Source organism: Macaca nemestrina, chromosome 4, assembly GCF_043159975.1.
Source record: "Macaca nemestrina isolate mMacNem1 chromosome 4, mMacNem.hap1, whole genome shotgun sequence".
NCBI classification, from domain to species: Eukaryota; Metazoa; Chordata; class Mammalia; order Primates; family Cercopithecidae; genus Macaca; species Macaca nemestrina.
Genome location: NC_092128.1, coordinates 114,013,130 through 114,041,043, shown reverse-complemented (window position 1 = coordinate 114,041,043; position 27,914 = coordinate 114,013,130). Strand labels below are relative to the sequence as shown.

The 27,914-nt window shown below is 42.2% G+C and overlaps 1 protein-coding gene across 13 annotated transcripts in view; it reads right to left on the bottom strand.

The window, feature by feature from the left end:
- The window catches only part of LOC105494192 (HECT, C2 and WW domain containing E3 ubiquitin protein ligase 1), a 468,767-nt gene that overhangs the window by 18,401 nt on the left and 422,452 nt on the right, over positions 1 to 27,914 (bottom strand). For all 13 annotated transcript variants that reach the window (XM_011762396.3, XM_011762400.3, XM_024796674.2 and 10 more), the window contains 2 exons: positions 6,635 to 6,733; positions 5,888 to 6,017 (listed from right to left, as the gene is read on the bottom strand). In XM_011762396.3, coding sequence (XP_011760698.2) covers positions 5,888 to 6,017; positions 6,635 to 6,733 — 229 coding nt within the window. The remainder of the gene's footprint in view (positions 1 to 5,887; positions 6,018 to 6,634; positions 6,734 to 27,914) is intronic.

Below are 27,914 nucleotides of genomic sequence, written 5' to 3'. Positions count from 1 at the left end.
AGTAAACTGTGTATCACAGTAAAAAGTGATCTCTCTTTTTTACTGCATATTTTCCACTGTGTTTAAGTGCAATACCGTGAACTTTGAATAACATCATGGGACCCACACGAAGGGCCACTAATGATGCTGGAAGTAATCCCAAGAAGGAGAGAAAAATGATGATATTACAAGGGAAAATTGAATTGCTTGATAGGCACCATAGATTGAGGTCTGCAGATGTGGTTTCCCATCTTTTCAAAACAAATGAATCCAGCATAGGGGCCATTGTAAAAAAAGAAAAGGAAATTCATGAAGCCATCACTGCAGCTATGCCAGCAGGTGTGAAAACCTGGCACTTTTTGTGGAATACCTTTTTATATCATATTGAAAATACAGCTTTTTTTTTTTTCTCTGAGACAGAGTCTCGCTCTGTTGCCAGGCTGGAATGCAGTGGTGCAATCCCAGCTCGCTGCAATCTCTGCCTCCCGGGTTCAAGCGATTCTCCTGCCTCAGCCTCCGAGTAGCTGAGATTACAGGCACGTGTCACCATGCCCAGCTAATTTTTGTATTTTTAGTAGAGATGGGGTTTCACTATGTTGGCCAGGATGGTATTGAAATCTTGACCTTGTGATCCACCTGCTTTGGCATCCCAAAGTGCTAGGATTACAGACATGAGCCACTGTGCTCGGCCAAAAACACAGCTTTTATGTGAGTGCAGTATTGCTAGAACAATGGCATACTTATAGACTCTAATATGATTCCAGAAAAAGCAAAGTCGTTATATGATAACTCAAAGCAAAAGGAAGGTGAAGGATCTAAAGTTGGAAAATTTAATGCCAGCAAAGGATGGTTTGATAATTTTAGAAACAGGTTTGGCTGAAAAAAATGTCAAGATAAGAAGAGAAGCAGCTCGTGCTGACCAAGAGGCAGCAGACGAATTCCCAGACACCATTAAGAAAATCACTGAGGAGAAAAGATACCTGCCTGTACAGGTTTTTAATGCAGGTGAAAGTGCCCTGTTCTGGAAAAAAAGCACCACACAGGACCTTTATTAGTAAGGAAGACAAGTAAGAACCAGGATTTAGGGCAGGAATTGATAGGCTAACTCTACTGTTTTGTGCAAACACATTTGGATTCATGATCAGGATTGCCCTTATCCATTAAAGCTTTAACCCCCGAGCCTTGAAGAGAAAAGATAACACCAGCTGACAACAAGAAGGCCTGGATAATGAGAACGTCTCTTCTGGATTGGTTCTGTCAGTGCCTTGTTCCCGAAGTTAGGAAGTACCTTGCCAATAAGGGACTGCCTTTTAAAGTTTTTTTGATATTGGACAGTGCCCTTGGCCACCCCCGAACCCCCTGAGTTCAACACCAAGGCATCAAAATGGTCTACTTGCCCCCTAAAACAACATCTCTAATTCAGCCTTTAGATCAAGAGTCATAGGACCTTTAAGTCTCATTACGCAGGGCACTCTATGGAAAGGATGTCAACATTATGGATGACTTCAATAGAGAGAACATTGTGAAATTCTGGAAAAATTATGCCACTGAAGATGTTATAGAAAAAGCCATGAAAGTCATCAAGCCCCAAACAATAAATTTCTGCTGGAGAAAACTGTGTCCACATGTTATGCATAACCTCCCAGGATTTATGACAGAGCCAATCAAGGAAATCATGAAAGAGATTGTAGATATAGAAAAAAAAAAAGTTGAGGGTAAAGGGTTTCAAGATATGGATCTTGGAGAAATTCAAGAGCTGATAGACACCATGCCAGAGGAACTAAAAGAAGATGACTTGACGGGGATGAGTGCTTCTGAACCAGGGCCAGGTGACGAGGAAGAAGATCTAGAAGAAGCAGTGCCAGAAAACAAATCGATGTTAGACAATCTGGCAGAAGGGTTCTGATTGTTTAAGACTGCTTTTGACTTCTTTTATGATAATGAACCTTTCTAGATATGGGCACTGAAACTAAAGCAAAGGATTGGTAGAAGAAGGATTGGTACTATATAGACACATTTTTAGAGAAACGAAAATGCAAAAACGACAGAAATTACAACGTAGTTTCATAAAGTTACACCCAGTGTGCCTGCCTCTCCTGCCCCCTCTTTCACCTCTTCCACCCCTGAGACAGTAAGACCAAACCCTCATTTCCTGCTCCTCTTCAGCCTATTCAAAGTGAAGACAACCTTTATGATGATCCACTTCCATTCAATGAATAGAAAATATATTTTCTCTTCCTTATCATGTTCTTAATAACATTCTCTTTTCTCTGGCATTCCTTATTGTAAGAAGACAGTTTATAATACCTATGACCTATAAAATATTTGTTAATTGACCATTTTTGTTATTAATAAGACTTCTAGTCAACAGTAGGCTACAAGTATTTAAGTTTTTGGAGAATCAAAAGTTATACATGAATTTTCAACTCTCCAGGAGTCAGCGCCCTAACCCTTGCATTTTGAAGGGTCAACTGTACATTATTCTAGATCTACAACACATCCTTATTTTTATCATTGGGAACATTTAAGCTTTTTTTCTAAGTTGTCGAGTTCCTACAGTTTACACTAGAGGATTGTTCTTTTGTATCTTCAACTTTATTTGTTCCTCTAATTTTATGCATTCAGTTATTTGTAGTTGACTTTGTTTTCTTGAATATATAGTATATGACCATGGAATAAAATTCAAGTGGTATAGAAGGCCATAAAATGAAAAGTAAGTTTTTATCCCACTTAACCTCCCAGCCATGCATTCTCCCTTTCTGGAAACAGTCATCTCTACTTCCCTTCCAGGGAGATTCTATGCATATGCTGGGGAATGTATATATTTCAATTTAAAAAATTTTTAGAGATGGGGTCTTTCTATGTTGCCCAGGCTGGTCTTGAACTCCTGCCTTCAAGAGATCCTCCCACCTCCACCTCCCACAGTGCTGGGATTACAGGCGTGAGTCACTGTGCCTGACCAATATAAACTCTTTTTCCCTGTAAACAGTAGTGTGTTTTACACACTGTTCTTCACTGTCTTTTTTTTTTTTAAATATATCTTAGAAATTTTTCATGACAATTTAGACCTGTGTTTTTCTTTCTTAATTGTTGTTAGTGTACCTGTTTATTGCTCATGATTATATGTGAATTTAGGGGCTGAGGTGTCCTCTTGCTTTTTAATAACCCCACATGATTTCACTACTCCACTTAGTAAATGTGTCATTTATTTAACCAGTGCTCTACTGCTGGACATTTAGACTGTTACAGATATTTTTCAACTATCAACAAGGCTGTGATGAAGATCCTAATATATTAGTAATTTCAATTAGGTGTTAATGTATCGGTAGGACAAATTTCTAGACGTGTGCTGAGTCAAAGGCATGTGATTTAAAATATGAACTGATATCACCAAAGAGCCTTTCACAGAGAGTGAATCAAACTTCCACCTACAATGGACAGGAGGGTCTGTTTCTCTACACCATCCCAAAATACTGCTACATTTCTAATTCTTGACATTCTAATAAGGGAAAATGGTATCTCACTATAGCATTAATTTATTTTAAAAAATTGTAAATGAAATTATCTCCTTGTCTTTCCTTTTCTGGGAACTATCTATTTATATTCTTTGTGACTTTTCTATTAGGTTGTTGACTGATAATTTCATATTGATCTGTGGGATCTCTGATATTGAAAGAAATAGTCTTTATGTTATGTATTAAACATTATGTCGCTTTCAGTTTGCCATGCAGAAATTTAAAAATAATATTTGACTATGTCAGATGACTTTTATGACTTTGAGAGTTTGTGCCATATCTGTATCAGCATTCTTTAGTGCAAGATTAAAGATAAAAATTATCTCTTTTTTCCTTTTTTTTAAATTTAAATTTTTACAATCAGGTTTCTGATCCAGCTAGAGTTTATTTAGTGTAATGAGTTAGGTTAGGAATCTAACTTAAAACTTTTACAGATGGCTACCCAGTTGTCTTAATACAATTGTGTGTATTTTACAAATTTACGCTCTACAATTAGGCATATGTGAAAGATGGGCTAAAAGTAGTCATGCACAGAGAACAGTGTATTTTGCCTGTTCAATGAGTACATGGCAGGAAAGTTAAATGAGTAGCTTTTTTTTTTTTTTTTTTTTGAGATGCAGTTTTGCTCTTGTCACCCAGGCTGGAGTGCAATGACGTGATCTAGGCTCACTGTAACTGCCACCTCCCAGGTTCAAAAGATTCTCCTGTCTCAGCCTCCCAAGTAGCTGGGATTACAGGTGTCCGCCACCATGCCCAGCTAATTTTTGTATTTTTAATAGAGACGGGGTTTCACTGTGTTGGCCAGGCTGTTCTCGAACTCCTGACCTCAGGTAATCTGCCCACTTCAGCCTCCCAAAGTGCTGGCATTACAGGCATGAGCCACTGTGCCCAGCCATGAGTAGCATATTCTTGAACATATTTAAATGTGTTCTCCAGAGTTGCAGAAAGAAATATTTTTTTTCCTCAAGTATGTAACAGCATTCTTCAGAGGCATGTTTTTACAGAGGAAATACAGCAGAATGTTGATGTTTCCAGGACCTATCCAAGATTCTTGACTGGGATGTGGGTGCTCGGTGGCCTGCAGCATTCATTCATTCTCATGCAGCGACCCAGTGCACTGTCCACATTGATGGGAGGCACCTCTGAAGCATTCTGACTTAACTATCACAACAACTCTGTTACGAATTACCATATGTCACGGGCTTTACGTCTAGAAAATGAGGTTCGCCAAACCTTGTTTGTTAAATCTACTCAGGCTATGGTTATTTTCTGTTAAAACTGTAGGCCATTTGATCAGAAGATTTGATGTTATATAAATGCTAGTAGAAAGCAAATGGGAAACTTTATCTTATTATTTAGTGTTGAGATATATGTATTTTGGAGGAGTAGCTATCTGGATGTAATAGAAAGAATCATTTCTGTAATGGCACAGATAACAGAAATATCTGATATATGTATGGCGTACTTCACAAACATGCTTTCTGATCCATTATCATATCTGATTTTCAAAGAACTACATAAAGTAGATCCATGTCATAACAAGAAAAAGAAGAAAGAGGACACGGGCAGATTTATTAAAGGAAGTGGTTCCCAAGGAATTGGTTTGAATGAATGAGATCCCATATTTGCTAATTTAAAAACGAAATCCCATTACCGCATGATCTAGCAATCCCTTCTGTGTATATATCCGAAAGAATTGATATATACAGCAGGGACTTGAACAGATATTTGTACATTCACGTTCACAGCAGCATGATTCACCATAGCCAAAATGTGGAAAAAACCCAGGTGTTCATCAACAGACAAATGGATGAATGGATAAACAAAATATGGCATATATGTATATATATTTGTTTTTATATATATATAATATATACACATTATGAAATATTTTTCCGCTTTAAAAAGGAAGGAATATTTTATATATATAAAGGAAGAATACTATGTATATTTGTATATGTATGTGTGTATACATATATATCTATATAATGAAATATTATTTAGCCTTAAAAAGGAAGGAAATTCGGACACATGCTACAACACGGATGAGCCTTGAGGACATTACGCTAAGTGAAATAAGTCAGCCACAAAAAGACAAATATTGTATAATTCCACTTACATGAGGTATCTAGAGTAGTCAAATTCATAGAAACAGAAAATAGAATGGTAGTTGCCAGGAGTTGTGGGTAGGAGAAATGGAAAGTTATTGTTTAATGAGTAGAGTTTCTATTTTGCAAGATGAAAAAGTTCTGGAGATTGGATGCCCAACAATGTAGATAGACTGAAGCACTGAAGTCTACACTTAAAAGTGATTAAGATGATAAATTTCATGTTATGTGTATTTTCCATAGTAAAAACCAAAATCCCTTTTCCAAGCTCCATATCACACAAACCTGTCCAAAAACCTCTTCATTAACGGTGAAAGTGAGGTCTAGGATGTCTGTGATGTTGTTGTCCTTCATCCACTGCAAGCTCTGGTGGAATTCCTCATCCAAATATTCCAGGTCACTCAAATCACAGGGCCTGGGTGAATTCAGTGAGAAAGGCAAACAGAATTACTGAACAAATGGCTACCCAGACCATTCAAAATGTGGTTATATCATTCCTGGCTAAAACATCACAAACTTATCCTAACAATTTGATACTTTTGAATATACTAATGAATCAGATCATTCAGTCATTTTAGTTCATTCAAAAGATTTTCCTTTGAAAAGAAAATGTGAAATTGTTTACAATAGCAAACACGAAATAATTATTGACTCATGGACTCTGCATGAAAATTGGAGAAAACTATCATTTTAAAACAACTATGTTATAAACTGATCAGTTCTATTTAACAGTTTAATGCAATGTTTGTAATATTATTATAATTTTTGTATAAAATGATTCATCTCCATGATATGACATTTTGATAATAGAATCTTTCCCTACAACAACAACAACAACAAAATCCCTAAATGCCTTTTTATTGGGCTAAAAAATGTATATGATATCTAAGCACTCAAAACAGGAAGCCACCATAGCCCTAACAGGAATGGTTAGGGCAAAACAGGGACAAAAGGGTCAGTGGCACCAGAGAGGTCAGTGTCGTTGCCCTGCAGACAGGGCTGGGGTGGAAGCATGGTCTGCAAAGCACTTACAGTCTCAGGAGTGCCTTGTAGAAGGGCCTCGTGAAGAAAGCGTCAAGAAGGTACTGATGGATCAGAGCCAGGCCCAGGATGCGACCGCTAAACCTGAACCTGGAACACAGACAAGGCAGAGAAATGGATAAGTGGAAATTTACATTATTAAATATTTTAGTTTGCACTTTTATCTGAGGTGTTTCTTTTGAGTATTCATCTCAAGTTGCTTAAGGAATCTTCTCATTGATGACGCAAGGAGGTGCCTGTTCTCCTCCTTCTTATGCTTTACCATGAACAATGCCTGTGTGCTTGCTAGGTACTAAAGGAAGCCTCCTCTCCCCACCATGTAGCAGACTCGAGTCATTTTTTCAGAACCTTTTTCAGACCTGGGAGAATGAGGACCCAAGAAGAGGAAAGCACTGGGAAGGGGAATTCAGGAATCTTAGATAAAACGCCCACACTGAACTGGAGGAGGACCTGGATCCAGTGACACAGAGGGCTTTCTGGATGTGCGTCCTTACCCATTCAAACATTTTATCTACATTACCTAAGGTCCATGCTTGAGTATGGAGCCCATATGGCAGTTGTGCTTGCAGACAGTGGGGAAGAGTTACATAGAATCCCAACATGGTAAGAGATAAGCTGAATGAGCATCACTCTTCAAAATTGCCAGCCACATAAAAGACAGAATGAGGTCACTGCTAGGAAGAACTGGCCATACAGATCTGGCCACCTCCAGATGTAAGTGCCTTTACTGATTTAAATCCTTGTCGGAGCATTGACTTCCTGAGCATTTTGCAAGTAACCTGCTTAGCAAAATGCTGAGGCTACCTGGGCTTGATTCCATTGTTGCCTGCTCCTAAACCAGCTTCTTGCCTGCCTGGTCTAGCACCCTATGCTTTCCCCACCATGTGGGCCTTGCCTATCTCTGACACCTACTTTCATAACTGGAGTCTCCCTGGTGTCCACTCTAAGTAGGTTCTCACCTAATCAGGGATTTAGTTGTGAATTTTCTCCGATCCTCCCTGTCAGAATTTCCAACTAATCTATCTCCAATGCCTTTTATGTAGGTCTTTTTAGACTCACGGGGTTTCCTACTCTATAGCTGCTATAAAGATAGTAAAATGAACAGAATATCTGATTCCATAGAATACATATATTTATAATAACACTTCAAATTGGTATGTTTGAAGTAGTTGATTCTTTTTCCATGAAATAACATGCTAGTGTTATTGACTCTGAAGAGACCAGAGGCAAACAAAACCTCAATGAAAGTGCTATGGGGCACTATGGATAGGGGGCTTCTGGGACAATGGGTCGTTGGGCTTGGGTACCCCACCAGTGCTTCATTCCTGGGTGCCCTTTCCTGACCACCCCAATAACTGACTGGTCCCCAAGACAGTAACCACATCCTGTGTATAAAAACAGTTATCTTCTACCCCAATAGAAGATTGGCTCACCTACTCCAAATAGACTCTAGGGCATTGTAACCCATGCTTCTAACATGATAGTAGGGTTGTGGCCATCTAGGTAGAGACGACCGAGATGATCCAAACCAGGAAAAGACTAAAGGTCAGCACAGAAGTGATGGGCTCGTGGCTTCCCCACTTAGAGGTGGCCCCTGAGGGTCCAGTAAAGAGAGCTGGGAATCATAGCAGGGAGCAAATATATGCAGATATGGAATAAATGATAACATTAAATGAGATTACTATTTTCAGCTTAGTGCTAAAAAATTGAATATCTCAATGAATTAAAAATTTTCTAGCAAAATAAAAATTATTCAAATTTATTCAGGAAGATGTAGAAAACTTAGACCGATAACCATAGTGCCAAGTAGAAAATTTTGAGGAGAAAGGACTATCTCCAAAATTGATACTGGGACTGGACATATATATTTTTAAAGACATGTTCTTTCAAAGACTCAAGGACAGAAAACCTTTCTGCTATTTCAACAGTTCCAGAAATTAGAAAAGGGTGGAAAACTTCTTAATTCATCATTATGAGCTACCATAACCACAAAGTGGAACCTGGAAAAGATAAAACAAGAAAGAAAACTAGAGAAATTTCACTTGTACATAAATCCTAAACACACACAAGAGAATTGAACCTACTAGTTCATTTCCAGAACAATGTAGAATGATTAAGGATGTTTAATTAGACAACTAAGGATATTCAATATTAAGAATTTTATTACTAAAATCAAGTATGAGGTCAAAAGACAAAAATTATATGACTTTTTTTTGGGTTACAAACTGGACAGTTACTTGAAAATATCCATCACCAATTTCTGGAGAAAAAAAAAAACCTTTGTAGTAAACCAGCAATAGAAGAATGCTTCCTTAACAAAATAAAGCACATCTATCTCAGCAATATATTTAACAGTAAAAATACCGAAGGATGCTTGTTACTACCACTCTTCATAATATTCTATCAGTTCTAGTCACTGCAGTTAATTATAAATGAAAAATTGAAAACAGATTAGAAGTAACTTTTATCAAATGCCTACTGGGCCAAGGCACGTTATTTACAATATCTCATTGACCCTTGCAACAATTCTATTTTATTGTTTTGGTCATCTCCATTTTGCAGATTAAGAAACTGAGGGCCAGTAATTAGCCCCAGGCAAGTGGTTCAGCAAGGAAACCGACCCACATCTGCCTGACACCAAACCAGGCCTTTTCCTTTGTGTCTATTTGGAGATGTGAGCAATGGAGAGGTTGCTCCTCTGGGTTCTGGGGCCAGGCTGCCTACTGTGTGATCTTGTGCAAGCGTTTAACCTCCCTCTTCTCAGTTTCCTCTTCTGGAAAACTTCACTATTTAAGTGTTACCTATTTTTGTTATTAGTATTTTATGTTGGCTACCAACATCTCTTGTGCTAATTAGACATATTTTGGTTCAGGTAACCTTCAACCAGCTTACGCCCTCTAAGGCCATGGCGGTGTCTCAAGGAATCCAGGATCAGGAATGCAGTTGGGCCTCAGGAACGCCAGGGACATGAGTGATATCGCTCTCCCTCATCCAGTTTCTCCCTTTGGCTTCTCTAAGCTCATTTCTCCTCTCTCACTGCCAACACCTCCTATGGTTTACATCCCAGAGTTCAAGCACAGGAGACACCAACTTGACTCCCTCTGACCTAGTTCTAAATTTTCAGCATGATTCTGACTGTTCTAACTCAGGTTGGATGCCCACTGGGATCAATCATGAGCAACCAGGGAGGAAATCTGAGTCTCGAGTACTTTGCAGCAAGGACCACTTTGCAGCAAGGATCACTCTCTGCCAGGGGGTGGGATCACTGTTGTATGTCTCTCAACCAGGGAGTGTGGCAATGGGGTTTCCTAGCACAGGGGACTGCAGCGCAGACTGCCAACAGAGAATTGTGTATTTGCTTTGAATTGGGTAGACCATAAGGTGGAATTTCCAAAGTCAGAATTACACTGGTTTCAAGGACTGACATGGGCAACAAACAAGTCCTAGTTTATTTTTAAGTAACTGTGCAACAAAGCTATGATAACGTGGTTTGGCTTTACATAACCACAGACGGGATGGCTCTAAGCCAGTCCCATATGTACTGTAAAATATATTCCAGAGCCACGAACTATGATCTGGGACATGTTTGTACAAAGCAAAATACAGCAACTGTACAATTCAAATCTAAAACAATAGCAGATGGAAAAAAAAAAAAAACCAACAACAATAGCTGATGAATTGCTGTGTGTGCAATTCCATAAATGAGAAAACACCTTCTAGTAATGGTGCACCTCCTTTATTTATCTTCTATATTTATTTCCCCTAAACTAAACAATTGCTTGTGGGGAAGTTGATTACATTTGCTGTTAACACAGGTTACAAAAGGGGAAGAAGTATGAGACAGAAAGAAAATACTTTTCCTTAGTCTCTGGACCTAAGATAGTGTGTCTAGGTATGAAGAAACTATCCCAATAATTTAAGCAAAATAAAGTGCTGAGGTTTCGAGCTAAGTTACTTGGCGTAAATAGAGTCCAGAGGATAAACTAAAATAAGACCCTATAGAAGTAGCTGAGCCACGCCGCCTGCCTGTGGGTGTATCTGTTACTTAAATACCCGGCCCCAGGGCCCCGTTCGAGAGCCTGTGTGTGTGAGCTTGCAGGGCTTTGCTCACTCCTTTCTCTCCGTGGATCTCAGGAGTCTCGACCGATACTGCAGGCCAGCCTAGCTCCTGGGGTGTAGCACTGCTCCCCGCTTTTTCTGTGCTGACATTCTGGAGGCCATGCTTGAACGCAGCTTCTGCCGCCTCAGCCTCTGCAACTCAACAAGTCACGACGCGCTGCCTGTGCTGGTGCCGCCGCTGCCCGACCAGGCTGCGGCTCCGCGTCTGTGCTTTTTCCTGGCCCGTGCTCAGTTTTACTTTGCCAGGAGGGAGTGGCTCCTCCGTGTTGTCCTGCTTTCTTAGAGGGGCCTTGCAGAGGAGTTGCCTGGGCCCTAAGAGCTTACAGGGACTGCTTTTGAAGCTTGCTCACGTCCTTTAATCCCTAGGGCAACCAGGGCCTAGTGGGTGGAGGGAACAGCTACCACGGGTTCACCTCTACCCCTCAGGCCGTGTTGGGCACCCCGGCTCCCTAGGCCATTCTTCTGCTTCTCGTGGGGGCTATTGTATCTTAAGGGCCCCCAGGTTCCCTGCTCAAAATCTGCTTTCTGCTGTTTCCCACGTGTGTCTAAGTTCCAACCATGGGTGCCCTTCAACTCCTCTTCACAAGAGAGACCTCAGCCCCCAGGTACCCAGCAGGTGCACATGCACACGGGGCTGAGGAGAGGAGGCAAGGCGGGTCAGCCCATGCAGCCTCCCAGCAGCGGGTGGTGGGTCCCAGCCTTTTCCCCATTCTAGCCACACCCGGATGGGTCAGGAAGGGAGCCTCCCCTGGGCAGTGAAGGGGCATGAGTCTCTCTCTCTGGCAATGTTTTTGCTGTAATTTGAAACCTCCCAGGAGATTCTGACATGCCATCACCATAAAACATATTCCTGACTTTTAAGAAACACATAAAGCATATTTTTCTACTTATTTATCAATTAGAGATGTGTTTCCACCCATTTAGACCTGAGACCACAGAAAGATTAGCAATATAGCAAAATACCAAGAACCCACATTTAACAACAACAACAACAAAATCCTTTCTATTGAGGATCAATGAAGGCCAAGTCTCCTTTGTGTGGAAGGCATGCTCTATTTTCCTTCAGATGAAGAGCACAGACAGTTCATGGTTACATTCCTCAATCCAAACCACATCCCCGTGGTTTGTGGGAACATTCCTGGACTCTGATATAAATTATTTTCACATCCTTGGTTTTAGTATGTTGCAAGTTTTTGTTTTTGGTATCATCAACCCCTTCCCTCCTGCCAAAGAAAAATAACAGAATTGGGTATTTTTTAATGTGAAGTAAAATACAAGTGATATATAAAATTTTTTTTAAAAAGTGAGTCAACTCTGTCACCCAAGGTGATATTTGTGACTGAGATGACTCTTCCCCTGATTACCAGTTGGTGAGAGCAGGGTCACACAAACATAGATCCTCCGTGCCATCATGTTCCCACCACAGTACAGTACGGACACCCTCGATACATGCAAATAGTGGTTTTCATTATCCTTTAACACACTGCAAAACATTTCTTTTCAGGAATGCTCTATGCTTGGTTCAGCCCTTTCCCCTCTGATGGAAATATATATGTTTTTCATCTTTATCTGTCTGCTCATAGATCCTGAGGGGAAGCCTGGACCCAGTGTGCCGTGGGACTGTGGAGTAACTTTGGGAATGAGCAGACGTCACTCTTGGTGCGTGCACATCAGCACCTCCCCATGTGCCTGGGAGATGAACTTGACCTACGCTGAAGAAACAGCCACTCTGACCTTTCAAAAATACGTGGAGGGCTCTTACAGCAGGAGATCTGAAGGGAGCTAATATTATTGGCAAGGATTTCTCATATTTCCGTCTGGGTTTTGCACATTTTAGTGAGAGTTCAAAAGGTAATGGAGTTTCACACATTTCCAGCACATCTCCCCAAGTGGCTTAAAGGCCTCAAAACGACTCAACCCTCCCCTTGAGTGCATTACTGTTTGTTGACTTGACTCCTCTTCGGGCCATTTGCCAATAATCCAAACAAGGCAATGTGCTGTGGAGGATGATATCACAAGGTCTGATGTTAGGCTGCCTTGGTTTGGATCTTCTGACCTGTGTGACCTTGGGACACCTGTTTAATATCAGTTAACTCACCTGCAAAATGGGAATCATAATGGCACCTACTGTATAGGACAGCTGCTAAGATGCTAAAAGTCCTCTGTACAAGGACTAGTGGAGGTCAGTCCACCTGAGAGTCTAATGAATTCCTATCCATAGACTGGCATGTCTAGTTTCTTACACTCAGAACCCTAGACCTAAAAACCCATTCTGAATTGAAGAGTGAAAATGTGGATTGGGCTGACAGTGGCTAGCCTGAAACTTCCTGCTGCAAACTTCTGCTCTGCTTACAAACAGCATTTATGTGTCATGGTGCCTGGCACAGGTAAGGTCTCAATCAAGATTTGTTGAATGGAATTAAATTGAAAATTATCATTTGGTTTTATCCCAGTGGAGCGCAACTATACAAACCCACAGAAAATGTCTGAAATGTCATATACCATTTGAACCCTGTTTGACTAGGTTAATTCCTCAAATTTCCAATATCTGCAGTAGGTCTCCACCCAGGAAGATGGACAGAAAGAGCAAACTGCAGAGAAGAGTTTAGGGGTTGAGTCAATATATGGAAAGATGTGGCAAATATTTTACATCAAAGGACTGAAATAGCAGGTCTCCCTCTCCCTGTCTTCTCTCCCTCTTCAGTCTCTCCAGTGAACCATTGTGGGGGAACATGTTTCAGCAGGAATTAGTATGTAATGAGTTCAGTGTATTTTTCAACAGATTATTTAAATGAAAGCAGTTTTTGTAATGGCAAAAAAATGCAGTTGGGAAGTCTGCAAGAGGAATCTCTTATTTACAGGCCATGATTTATGGAAGGGGAAGCGGGATAGCTCGCCAAGCCAAGAAAATAAAAGACCTAATAATACTCTGGAAGGACATTTTGGATAGTGAAAGAAAAGACTTTAAAAGGCTTCTAGTTAATCCTTTTATATGCAAGTGATATAAAAATTGAGTGAAACCCTCAGTGCAGCACCCAGGCAATATGCCAAGTCTGAAAAGGCTCTGTAGGGCATTTCTGGCAGTTTTATTTCCTGGCATTAAACTTGGGCTGCTAAGGATTGATTCAAGGGGCCTCCTGGTTTTGGTGACCTTCTTAGTCTCTTCTTCTTGACCTGTTGCCCCAACAGATCAGGCTACTCATCTCCCTCTGCTTAATTCTTGGCTTCTGCATCTTTTGATGCATCACAGCCCAGCATGAAAAATACTCCCTGATAAGCTTCAGACTTGGGAGACCCAAAGCTGGGCCTTCCTGCCTGGAGAGGTGATCACATGGTGCACTGGGCACTGTAAAGAGGCTGGGCATTTGGTGGTAATGTGCTTGGCTCTTGTGCCTTTGGTGAGGAGATGGGGGCTGAGGCAGATGCAGGAACACCTGGCAGGACACTGAGGTCTGCTAAAAACTCTGCACACAGTCGTTAGTCTATAAAGGCCTCTTCTAACCACTATGGCATCTTCTGGAGCACAAATGTCTGTTGAAACGAACACTGTACTGGCAAATTTTAGGGGTTCACACATTTTGTTGGGTCAGTGAATGAGGCCAGAGGGTTGCTATAACTGCATCCATGCCTGGATGCCCCCAGGACACCATTGTAATGTCCTGTTTCCCAAGCCATGACTCTGGGGACTGCATTCACCTATGCATTGCCTACCACCTGCAGGTTGACAACCAGCTGGTTTGAGTCAGCTGAGTTCTAGAAGATTCTGTCTGTAGCAGTCATGTTTTCTATCTCTGATACTCCCTGGATCTTTCCCAGACACTGCTTCCCTGGTAATGGACCAGGACCTGCATGGGTTAAGTTCCTTTAAGGAGTCTTTTGCAGTTCTCAAAAGAAGAGAGTTGGTTCCTCAGCCTTGGCACTACTGATGTTTGCTTTCTGGAGTATTATAGGATGTTTAACAGCATTTCTGACCTCTACCTACTAGATGCCAGTAGTACCAGCCTCCCAAGCTGTGACAACCCAAACTACCTCCTGACATTGCCAGTGTCCACTGGTGGTGGAGAGTGATGGTGCAAAATCAACCTCTCTTGAGAACCACTGGAATAGAGCATAGGGTGTGGGCAAATATTTCTAAACATGTGATGACATACTCTTTTCTAACTTGCCTTTCTTGAAAACTTGAGGAAGGCTGCCTGGGCCCTCCGGGGCAATGCACGTCTTACCCCTATGGCTTTGTGCTCCACTCTGCACATCTGAGCAGCTTTTCATCATTCTCTGAATCTGTAAGTGTACTTCCTACCCCACCAAATATCATCTTAAACTCCCACCAAGAATTTGGGCTCCAGGTTTCTTTTGGGGAAGTGATGAGCGGGGAGAATAATTCCTTCTGAATGCTTCAGAGAGCGTCAACATTGCTGAGGGGATGATGCAGGATCTGAGTAAAGAAAAAGAGTGAGCTCCTGGAGAATGAGCATCACAAACTGGGGGACAGCTTAGGGATCTAAGGTGGGAAGATGTGTGGGTTGTTTGAGCAATGCAAAGAGGCCAGTGGGGGTGGACCCCAGAGTGAGAAGGGGGAAATGGCAGAACATGAGTTTGGAGAGGCACCCAGGGGATAGATCATGCCGGACTTGGCGGGCTATGGAAAGGACTTTAGATTTCATTCTAAGTATGGTGGGAATCCACTGGAAGTTTCATGTAGGGTCTTTGGAATGAACTGATGTGTTAAAATGATCACTCTGGATGCTGCATGGAGAGAGGTGAGTTCTGGCAAGAATGAAGGCTGAGATCTGTCTGGAGGCTTCTGCATCCAGATGGGAGGTGATGGTGGCTTATACTGGGAGTGGTAGTGGAGGTGATGAGGTGAGAGTCTGGATGTATTTTCACGATAGAGCCCAGGGGATTTACTGATGCATTTAAGGGGAGAGATGAGAAAAAGAAAGGCAACAGGAATAGTCCACGGCCTTGGGCCAGAGCAACTGGGTGCCATTTACTGAGATGGGAAACACCAGAACAGAGGGTTTGGAGGAGGAAATGGCGAGTTCTCTTTCAGACATATTACGTCTGTGCTGCCTATTTATATCTGAGTGGAGCTGTGAAGCAGGCAGTTTTACTGAGGAGTCAGTGCCTCTGGGCACAGGGCCGCGCTACAGATGTCACTGTGGGGCCGTCAGGATGCAGATGGCATTTGAAGCCAGGCATCTGGACAAGATCACGGAGGAAGTTTGTGCAGATGGAGAGGCGGACCCAGGGCTGAATGTTAATTGATGCAGCATTTGGGGATCTGGAAGATGAGAGGCAACCATAAAGTACATGAGAAGGAACAGGCGGTGAGGCTGGAGGAACAGGGATGTGGAGCACATGGTGCAGGAAGGAGGCAGAGGCCAACTGTGTCAAGTGCCTCTGAGATCAGGAAGTAGGCGGTCTGAGAGTCACCAGATGGCTTTGACAACCTTCATGAGGGGTGCAGGGGAGGAAGCTGGCTGGAGAGAATGGGAGGAGAGGCAGTGGAGAAAGCCAGCACAGATAACTCTTTCTAGGAATGCGCCTCTAAAGGGGAGCAGTGGGGTGGTCAGTGGAGGAGGGTGTGACATCAATGGAGGTTTGGGTTTTTGTTTTTTCAGTGTGAGGGAAATTGCAGTGTGTTCATACATTTCCAATTTCAACAAACTTATCAAGTGCCTACTATGTGCCAGGTACATAGAAAGATCCTAAGGTACCCATTCATTTTGAGTTTACAAGCTAGGAAGGGAGATAGACACAGTAATGCAGCATCTCATCACCACAGAGCAAGTGGTGGAGAAGAGGAGTGCACAGGGTGCTGTGAAAACTCAGGGGAGGAAGCACAGCTTGGCTCTGGGGGCGTTAAATCGGGGCAGGCCTCCTGAAGGAGGTGACAAGTGAGGTAACCCTAAGAATTAGCCTGGAAGAATGAATAGAAATTAGTCTGCTTTAAGAAGACAGGGAAAGGCTTTCCAAGAAAATAAAATCACATCGGAAAAGAATAAGGAAAGATAATGGGATGTGTTTAGAACAGCATGCAATTCATGATTACTAGAGCATACAAAATGAGGAAGGACAAGATGTGAGATAAGGTTGTGGAGAGAGATAGCAGGAGGTCCTGGAAGGTCTTATTTTCCATGCCAACAAGTTCACCCTTTAAATTGTAGATGATGGGAACCCATTGACTGGTTTAAACAGGGGAGTGATGCGCTTGTTTTGGCATTTTTAGAGAAATCACTTTGCACCCATATGAAGGATATAGATTTTAGGAGGGGACAGATTTGGAGGTTATTACAATGTGTCAAGGGGATCATCCTGAACATTTTGGAGGTAAATCAGCAGGACAGTGAGACACAGCAGAAGAGAAGGATGACAGGAAGAAGTGGCTTGGTGGGAGAGAGTAATTGTTAACTTGGAGGAGGATCAAAATGGAGATGTCTAGTAGGTATTTTGATAATAAAGTTTGAAGCTTAACAGAAAGGTCAGAGCTGAAAATATAAATTTAGAATTCATATGTTAGTATGGAGAGAAGTTTATAAAGTAGTAAACTTTGATTATATTGCTATATTTTATATAAAATTATATCTGTCCATCCATCCATCCATCCATCCATAAAAGAATATGGAAAAACTTAGGTCAGAAGAATAATGACATTTATTTCTGTATGGAGATATTTTCTTGTGTATATTAAATTTTTTCATAATGAATGTACCTTGCTGATGTGATAAAACTATGTTTATTTACTTATAATAAAAATATAATAAAAACTAGGTGACAATGGCATGTCAGAATCTAAGGGGGTAGAGTTTCAAACAGCAGTGTGTATCTACTGCAGTAAAGTGTCCCTTAAAGTAAAGTGTGGGCAGGGTGTGGTGGCTCATGCCTGTAATCCCATCGCTTTGGAAGGCTGAGGTGGGTGGATCACCTGAGGTCAGGAGTTCGAAACCAGCCTGGCCAATGTGGTGAAACCCCATCTCTACTAAAAAAAAAAAAAAAAAAAAAAAAAATTAGCCAGGCATGGTGGCACAGGCCTGTAATCCCAGCTACTCGAGAGGCTGAGGCAGGAGAATTGCTTGAATTTGGGAGGCAGAGGTTGCAGTGAGCTGAGTTTGCATCACTGCACTCCAGCATGGGTGACAGAGCGAAACTCTGTCTCAAATCAATCAATAAATAAATAAAAATAAAAAAGTAAAAAGTGGTAAGAGTTCACTGGCTCTGTTGATGAGATGGTCTCTGCTGCTCATGGAAAGGGCGGTGCTGGTGACGATTACTGAATCAGACTTCAGTAGGTGAGGAAGTGAGTAACAGAGAGGAGCAGAGCAGGGGGAGAGCATGACGTGTAAAGATCCATGAGAAAGGGATGACTGCTGGAGAGGCCTGGAGATGGGGACTGGTGGGCCTCCAGCCTGCGTGGGTGGGTCCACCTTGAGTGGAGGAAAGGACTCCAGGGAGGCTGTTAAGGTTGGGTAGCATTTGTATTTGGGGTGAGAAATTGAAGGGGTCACCTCAGTGTTTCCATTTCAGTAGGGTCTGAAGTCACCTCACAGTGGAGGTGATTTTGGTTGGTGGAGGCTTTTGGGACAGTAAAATGGAAGATGCCCCCGTAACAGGACTGGTGAACTTTGCTCTGGCACTTTCTGAGGTCAGAGAGTATGATTTAGAATTGTACCCTTTCTTGGAATTACTTCATTTTCTCCAGGGCTAGAGCTGTAGAAAACTACCCTGGCATGGAATGGGGAAGAGTGAGTTACAATACTAATCCACAGTGGCATTTTGTCCGTCAGATGGGGTGCAAGCATGGAGCAGGGAGGGAATTGGGTGTGCAGGGAACAAAGGCGCTCAGGAGGCCTGGGATGAAGGAGGCCATGCCAGACTATGAGGAGACAGAGAATCCAAGGTGAGAACAAGCTTGGCAAGGAGTGGTGGTAGGGGGAGGAGGTGGGAATGCCGGCTGCAGAATGATTGACAGTGGGATTTTAGAGTTTTCAGTTTCTGACATGGCACAGTTCTGGGTGATAATGAGGTTGGGAGGGCCACTGTGGGAGCAGGTGGCTGGAATGGAATGTAGGTCACTGCCACAGGGGTTAGGTAGGTTTGGTCTATTCTCTACACCCACATTTATTCAGATACCGTTTTGGGGAATGTATAAAGAATCCCCTCCTCAATGTCCCATAAAAATTGTTTAAATATTGCAGATGCAAGGCATTATTTATATTTGGTTTTCATAGCTTCCCTCTGTGTGGAAACAATTTTACAAATTAGCTGAGAAAACTTGAAGTTTTCTTCATCTGCCATGAAAGAGACTCTGCCAACACAAGATAATGACAGGATATTATCTTCAGATTGCTAATTAGTAAGTGAAATGAATGTCTAGCCCTGGTGCCGCCAAGTCCCCTCCTTTAATATCTGCCCTGCAGGGGGGCAGAGGACTGAGACCAGAGCTGCTTCCCCTCAACATGGTAGGCCAAGTGTGTGGTGTACCTCCCTTTTAGAGAAAGCACTTCTAAAAGTACCTTATGCAGACTCTTAACATACCCTCTGACTATAGAGAGATGGCAAATAACATACTTAGTATTGCTCTTCAATTCAACGAAAAACTAGTTGTGGTAAAATTGATCATTTGAAAGTGTGGATATTTTTTGACCCAGCATTCTGGTTAGCTTGTGTTAATACTGACTGTATCAATCGCATTTTCACAGATTATAAGGATGAAGTTAGGTTAATGTGGAAAGGAGTTGAGGAACAAAGATCTAGGAAAATAAACCTTCCCATAAATATAGAGAACATTACCCCACCTTTGATTTCCTCCTGTGTCTAGATGTGTGCAGGTATGTTATCTGGCCCTCAAAGATGCTTTCATTGACCTCTAAGGCATGATTCCTCCTTAGCCTCCAAGTATTCTTTACTGGGAGAGTTCAAATATTTTGTTTTGCAGTATCATGGATGCTCATGACTGAGGTTATGTCTACAAGTCGCAAAAACGATGTGCATTTAATTATCCAGGCAAGCAGCCTTTCATGGTCAAACGACTGAACAATTCATTGGACAAAATTAATCAAAGTAGTTAATCAAGGGACCAAAATAGCTCAGCTCTCAGTTTAGCTATTAACATTAGCTAATAGCTCAGTTTTTAGTTATTTAAGTTTCTAGCTATTTACCATTGTCTGAGCCTCAGTCATTAGTTCCCCAGGTTGACTTTTTTGTGAATTTGCTTTTTGAGCTCAGGTAAACAGTTGAAATTTTTTTCACCGGTTTGTCTGTTTACCTTGGGAGAATACTACTGATTTCTTCTCAGAGGCCTTTGGGAGCTATTGGAAAGATCGGTGAATTTTCTATCAAAATCTTGTGTATTCTTCAGAAACAGACACTCCAAAGGTTCAGAGTGAAATATAATACTGCATTATTAAACTTGGAGGTTTCCATGATGGGAGGTATCTGAACGGGTGGAATATTGGGCCTCACAAGATATGCCCATGTCCTAAACCCTGGTACCTGTGACTGTGATGTTATTTGGAAAAAGAGTCTTTGAAGATATAATTAAGTAAAAGATCTCAAGATAAGATGATCTTGGATTATCCAGGTGGGTCCTAATCCATCGACAAGCGTTCTTATAAGAGATAGAGAGGGGAGGACACAGGAACCGATGAGAAGGCCACGCAAGACAGAGGCAGAGACTGGAGTGATGCAGCCACAAGTCAAGGAGCCCTTGAAACCCCAGAAGCTGAAAGAGACAAAAAAGGGTCTCCCCTGGAGCCTTCGGAGGGAGTGTGGCCTTGCTGACACCTTGACTTTGGCCTTCTGGCTTCCAGAACTGAGAATGGCCAGTTTGTGGTAATTTGCTACAGCAGCCTTAGGAAAGTGAGGGAGCGCCCACTCAGAGCATAGCCCTCCTCCTTGCTTGTCCAGAACAGTTTTCACTCAGCATAGGATCTCATAATTTTTAAGTTGTTCCACTAAAGTAATATATTTAATTTCATTCAAGAAGAGAATTTATCTAGTTTTAGAATGAGATACAGTGTCTAGTTCCAAGCCCAGTATTATATAGAAAATTTGATCATAAAAAGCTGCTTGCCTGGATAACTAAAGTGCTCTGAAACCTGCTACATTTATCTTTTTTTTTTTTTTTTTTTTTTTTTGGAGACAGGGTCTCACTCTATTGCCTAGGCTGAATGCAATGATGCGATCTCGGCTCACTGCAGCTTTGACTTCCTGGGCTCAAGTGATCCCCTCGCCTTAGTCTCCCGAGTAGCTGGGACCACAGGTGCACACCACCACGCCTGGCTAATTTATTTTTTGTAGAGACAGGTCTTGCTGTATTGCCTAGGCTGGTCTCGAACTTGTGGACACAAGCCATCTTCTTGCCTTGGCCTCCCAAAGCGTTGGGATTACAGGTGTGAGCCACTGCACCTGGCCCTGCTATATCTTTATCTAACTGGATAATCCAGGAAGGTGAGGTTTAGAAGTCTTAATTATTTGAGCTGCACAGACCAGAAAATACAGGAATGGCAATGCCATTGTGTTCCAGGCAGAACCCAGAGTACCTTATTGACCCTTTAAATGTTATTATCTCTCTCTTACCTGTGATGCATTAGTCAATGCACAATATTTCCATATATCTGCATCGAGTTAAAAAAAAAATCAAGTTGGGCTAAACCAAACAATGTTTAGAATTTCCATTCATTCATTCACTCATTCGATCTTTCCACAAATCATAAGTGATCTATCATCTGCAAGGCACTGTGCTAACTGCTGGCATACTTAGTGAACCTAATAGACAAGGCCCTCATGCTCCCATGGAGTGTACAATCTAGTGACATTATGCTTCAGGAAGATGTTAGAATTATTTAAATATGACCTAAGTCTAAACTGATGTAGCATTCTGTAATTTTCACACGATTGGCAAAATAATAATGGCTCTGACAACATCAAGTTGCCATGCCACAAAAGATCTATGTACTGATACAATCAGGATACCAGAAATACCTGAAGCTATTTAAGTAATTGGTTCTGAATTAATTGCATAGATAGAGGGAAAATACGGAATGCATAAGCCAAACAATATACTAAATCAGCATAATATTGAGGTTTATGACTATGTTCTATGATGCTTTATTGTTTTGAAGATTTACCTACTAATGATATTTTTCTTTAGATAATAGAATTAATTGATATTCTGTAAAATTAGACTATAAAGAGAAAGTTCATAGAAGTCTGGATAGTAGGGACAGCCAGTGTAGCCTCTGTTTGCTATTCATCGTCTGAAAGTAGGGAGCCTCCCCTTTCCACCACTAAAGGTCCCGAGGCCGATCTGTTCTCAGCCTAGGCTGAAGGATCCATCTCCTGGATTACATCACACACTTTCCTAGAGGTCTACAGTGATTCCCATTTATCGTTCACAATGATATTCCTGATCATTAGTTGCATATATCTCCACCAACCATCCCGCTTCTCAGATCCTGAGATCACTGGGCTATCTTGGTTCTGTTCTCAATTTGATTAGGATTGTACTTCTGTCCCTGGTCCACCTCTGCCAATGTCATTTTCAGTACTTTTTTCAGCTGTGTTACTCTTAATTGAGAATAACCCATGCTAGGTGGTTTACATTGGCCCCACCCCTCCTGTCATTCCAGTTACTGTTGCTGTCAAACTCTTTACACTCCACCCCGCTGAATGCATCCCTCCTCTCATGAAACTGGGCTGAACAGAAAGACGTCTTTATACTTACATATAATTTGCTTTTTAAACCTCTCCCAACAGACAAAAAGACTTTTGAATGCAATATATTGATTCTGTTAATTCTATCTGGCATTTAAACATCCAGGAAATGAACTGATTTCATGGAAAGTACATTTGCAGTAATTTAAATAATAGTTCCCATTTTGTTAATTTTCATACTCAGAGTCAAGCCTAAAAATTTCTCAGCCATGATGCTGACCACATATTCCGACTGATTCTTGGGCTTGATATTATTACTAGAGTGCTTTACTTTCCTTTGTCCTTGAAGCAAATTTCTAACGTAGGCGGCATTGATGTTCATTTGTGTAATCAAGCCATAATACATTCATAAAAAAGAGTTTTGAATCAACAAATAAAGCCTAATTTTTAAGCTCTATTTTATAATAGGATGCTGAAATAAGATAATGTAAGGAGTCTGCTCAAGTTAATCAATTCTGATTCTTGTGAAAACCTCCTCAGTTTAAATCCTGATATACCAGGGAAATTTGGAGACTTGTAAATAGCATTTCATGCCCCTGTACAGGACACATGAGCTCCTTCCACCTCCCACTAATGCTTGCTTACACAATTTTCCAGTAACTTCTTTTCCAACTATTACAAGCACACAGGAGAGCTAGAGGTGAAACAATAGCCCCAAACCCGGATCTCCACAGTCTCCAGTAGGAACTTGTGAAAAAAAAATTCTTTCAATTTTAGCTCTGCATGGGCATGTCAAAGCCTCTCCACTCCTCTCTTCCCATCTACAAATAAGGGATAATAATGTTAATATTTGCTTACTTACCTCACAGGAGAATGAAAAGAAAGAGTAATTTAATGTTAATAGGTTCTTTGAAGATGAAAAGTATTTCATAATTGCTAAGTTCTATTACATTTTTTAAAACCCGTCTCAAAGATACTCCTCTTTCCTTATCCTCCTAACTTTGTTTAATTAAAAATAATTATCCTTTCTCAACCTCATTATTTAAGTGCATAAGACCTTCATGACGTTCCCACACAATGTATGTTTCCATGCTTTACTCAGTGTTACTGCCTTCAGGTTCGGGCCTTTCATATTTTCTAACTCCTTATGTATTAGAAAGTCTAGTGAAAATCTATCGTGTCTGCCTGGGGTAGATTTCATTTCAGAGTGTGAAAATTGCATGAACAGCCAGCTTTTCTTCCTCCCACTCTTTGAAAGGCTCTTGACGCTGCTGGCATCTAAGGCAGAATTTCTCAAAGGTGGGGGTGACCCTTCCATTGGTATCTGAGTCCCTGGGGTGTTTGCTAAGATCTAGGTGCCTGGAGATCAGACTCTATGGGGTGGGTTATGGAAATCTGCATTTAAAATAAATTCTGCAGTTGCTGACTAAAATTTGAGAACCACCCATTCCAAGTCCCTCATCATATTTTTAAGATGAAAAACATAATCTGAAGGTCAAAAGTGAAGTTTTTTGCCTTAGGCATCACTCATTGCATTTTCCTCATGGATACTGGAAGAAGGGATGGAGGACAAAGGCTTTTCTAGAAGCTGAGAGTATGAAGGGCTCTACTTGGCCTCCTCTCACACCACCACCTACAGGCACATGCATCCTTGCCTCCTCACACCCCACTAATTAGGGGGGGTCTTCTTTTTATCTAATCCCCCTCATATCACCAGACTCTCCCTCTCTCTGGTTCTTGCTTTTGTCGCCTCTCTCATTAGTAAGTACATCTGCAATCTACACTTGCCATTTATTTCCCTCAATCTCAAGAAAAAAGGGGCTGACTTTTTCTTTTTTCTTTTTTTTGAGATGGCGTTTCCCTCTTGTTGCTCAGGCTGGAGTGCAATGGCGAGATCTCTGCTCACTGCAACCTCCACCTCCCGGGTTCAAGCAATTCTCCTGCTGGGGCTGACTCTTTTTCAAAGTTAATCTCTCCACTTGGGCTATCTATCCCCTTTCCCTGCCTCCTCTGCGCTCTTGTTCCATCCACTTTTTGCTCTCTCTTATAATTCAAGACTTTCTCTCTCTTCTGACATTGTCTCCTCAAAGGCCTTGCATCCTTCTAGTGGTCCTACACAGCCAAGCTCCTAGAAAGAGCAGTTTTCAGGGCTGTTTGATGCTGGTATTTAAAAATACGAGCAGGGCCAGGCATGGTGACTCATGACTGTAATCCCAGCACTTTGGGAGGCCAAGGTAGATGAATCACCTGAAGTCAGGAGTTCAAGACCAGCCTGGCCAACATGGTGAAACCCCTTCTGTACTAAAAATACAAAAATTAGGCAGGCCTGGTGGCACACACCTGTAATCCCAGCTACTCGAGAAGCTGAGGTGGGAGAATTGCTTGAACCCGGGAGGCGGAGGTTGCAGTGAGCCAAGATCTCGCCATTGCACTCTAGCCTGGGAGACAAGAGCGAAACTCCGTCTCAAAACAAACAAACAAACAAACGAGCAGAACTACCTTTGGAAAGTGAACACACCGTACAAAGAGTAAGGGGAAGCACCAGCAATAACATCTGCACCATGGAGCTCTTTTTGGAATAAATATGGGGGAAGCGGAGTTTTTATTCTTTGCAGCTCCCTGTCCTCCTGGCACAATCAAATTTCCCTGGTCCTGGCTTTTATACCAAGGCCAGCATTGCTGTCATTCCCTGTGCTCTGTGCACATTCTTGTGGGCTGAGTTCAGGGTTTGGTCATAGGCTAGTCTCCTGTCTCCACAGCTAATAGTGGGTTTGGTGTAGGCCCTGGCATCCCCACCAGTGGTTTGCTTTGTAATTTTTCCCTCTTGGTCTGTGGGAGGACTGAGGCATGGGGTCTGGAACTCCCGTGCAGCTACAGGCCTGCTTGGAGGGTGAGGTGGCTGTTGTGGGGCAGGTGAGAGCACACCAGGGCCATAGCTAACCTCCAGCCTTCATAAAGAGCCCACGGCAACTCTGTGGGAATCCTTCCAGCAGCCCGCTTATGGCTGGAGACAGAGGTGTGGCTTCTGTCTAAGCTTTTCCCTCTGACTCAGTCCAGGAGGCCACTGTCTTGGGAAGCAAATGATAACAGCATCTGGGAGATTCTCTTCTAGATGGACTAGCAGGGAATCAGGACATGAACTCAGTGGACTGACTGCACCGAGACTCACCTGGTCATTACTTGAAGGTCATTACTTAAAGTAAGTTCTTCAGTTGCCAACATTTGAAAACTAAAGTGTGTGGTTCAGTTATGCTGGTCCAATAACCAGAGAGGTCTAATATATGAGTGTCTTAGTTCATTCCTGTGGCTATAACAAAATACCATGGCTTGAGTAATTTATAAATAATAGAAATTCATTTCTCACAGCTCTGAAGGCTGAGAAATCCAAGATCAAGGTGCCAAAAGATTCGGGGTCTGGTAAGGCCTTGTTCTCTGCTTCTAAGATGGACATCTAGATGTATCCTCAAATGGCAGAACTGGAAGAGCAAAAGGGACTAGGCCACCCTCTTCAACCTCTTTTATAGGGGGACTGATCCCATTCACAAAGGTGGAGCCCTCATGACTTAATCACTTTCCCAAAGGCCTCATTTCTTTTTTTTGTTGTTTGTTTTTGAGATGGAGTTTTGCTCTTGTTGCCCAGGCTGGAGTGCAATGCAATTAGGCTCACTGCAACCTCTGCCTCCCAGGTTCAAGTGATTCTCCTGCCTCAGCCTTCCTGAGTAGCTGGGATTACAGGCATGTGCCACCATGCCTGGCTAATTTTTGTATTTTTAGTAGAGATGGGTTTCACCGTGTTGGTCAGGCTGGTCTCAAACTCCTGACCTCAGGCGATCCACCTGTCTCGGCCTCCCAAAGTGCTGGGATTACAGGCATGAGTTTCCTTGCCCAGCCAAGGCCTCATTTCTTAATACCACCACCTTGGGGGTTAAGTTCCAACTAATGAATTTTGGAAAAATACATATATTCCAACTGCAGCAATGACATATTCCAAGGTTGAAAATGTTTTCCTAAAACTCTAGGCCTACAGAAATACTTTTTATCCTGCAAAAAAATTTTGCTTAACCTTTTCTTTTTCCAGTCTTCCATCACGAAAACAGTGGTTCTCAACAGAGTGGTTTTGCCTTCTAGGAGAATTATGGCAATGTCTGGAAACATTTTCGGTTGTGACAGCTGGGGGTGGTTGTACCTAGTGGTGGTGCTACTGTACCTAGTGGGCAAACTCACTCTCTCAAGGCCTTTTATAAGGGCCTTACTCCTATTCATGAGGACTCTGCTCTCATCATTTAATCACTTCTTAAAGGCCCCACCTCTTAATATCATCACATGGGTGATTAAGTTTCAACATATGAATTCTGGGGGATGCGTCATTCAAACCACAGCAGGCACTCTTACATCCTTTTGGTGAACTAGGAGGCTGAGACTCAGATAAGTCAAGAAAGTTGCCCAGGGTCTACTGAGAGTTGGAGCAGGCATGAAACCTGGGTTTGCCTTTTGCTGTGTGGCACCTGCCTCAGGACCTGAAGGGTGCTGCCTCCATGCCAGAAACCACGCTGGCTGCAGAGGGCAAACCCGAACAATAAGATGCTGCCCTGATCCAGTTTCAAAGCTAACACAAAGTGGCCAGGGACGGATGGAAGGAGAGACGCAGACAGTAGATTAGAGCCGTGCTTTCTCAAGCTATTTTGCACAGAAGCATAGAGATGGGGAGGAGGAAGAGCCTGAGGGGCTCAGTGGACCAGTCACCCCTCCTCCTTGCCAGATCCTGGCTCCAGTTCCATCTGTTCTAGATTGGAGAACAAGGTTCCCGCTAAAAGGGTTTGGAATCTTTGTTTTTTAAAAGAATTCAAGAGAAGATGAACATATTTGTCTTGAGAAGGTTCAGGAAATCATGAAGAAATTATGCAGTATTTTAAGTGGATTTTCAGGGTGGGAAATTTGTGCCCACGTAAATGAGAGAAGAGGAACAGAAGAAACAATCGAGCACATATGGGCAGCGGAGCAAAGCCTAAGGAAGCGTGGGGAGGGCAGAGGAGGAGCTGCCGGGAAGAGGCAGATGGTGTCTCAAGGCAGGTGGTCTTGTGCTTTGGCTGTCCTGAGAATGCGAGGAGTCCAGACTCCATTTTGTAGACAGTGGGGAATTAGTAAAGAGGTCTGTGCTGAGTAAAGAGGGGAGAAATGGCAAAGAGAGATAAAGAAGGGAAGAGACCAGGGGTAGGGTGAGCATAGTCGTACCACGTACATGAGGCATTTACAATATGCCAGGAGCTCACGTGTAGAACAGTTTGGAGAATCCAGCATCAAGTCCTTAGGTGCTAAGAATTGTGCATTGATGAATGCATATCTAAGATATTTGTTTTCCACTAATAATTAAGCTAAGACATTTATACCAAATGGCATCTTGGCTGTAAGAGATTTATTTATTTTTTACACACAGATGTAATTTTTATATAGATTTTGGCTTCTTCTGGCGTGGCTGGCTGGCTCCTGTCACCTT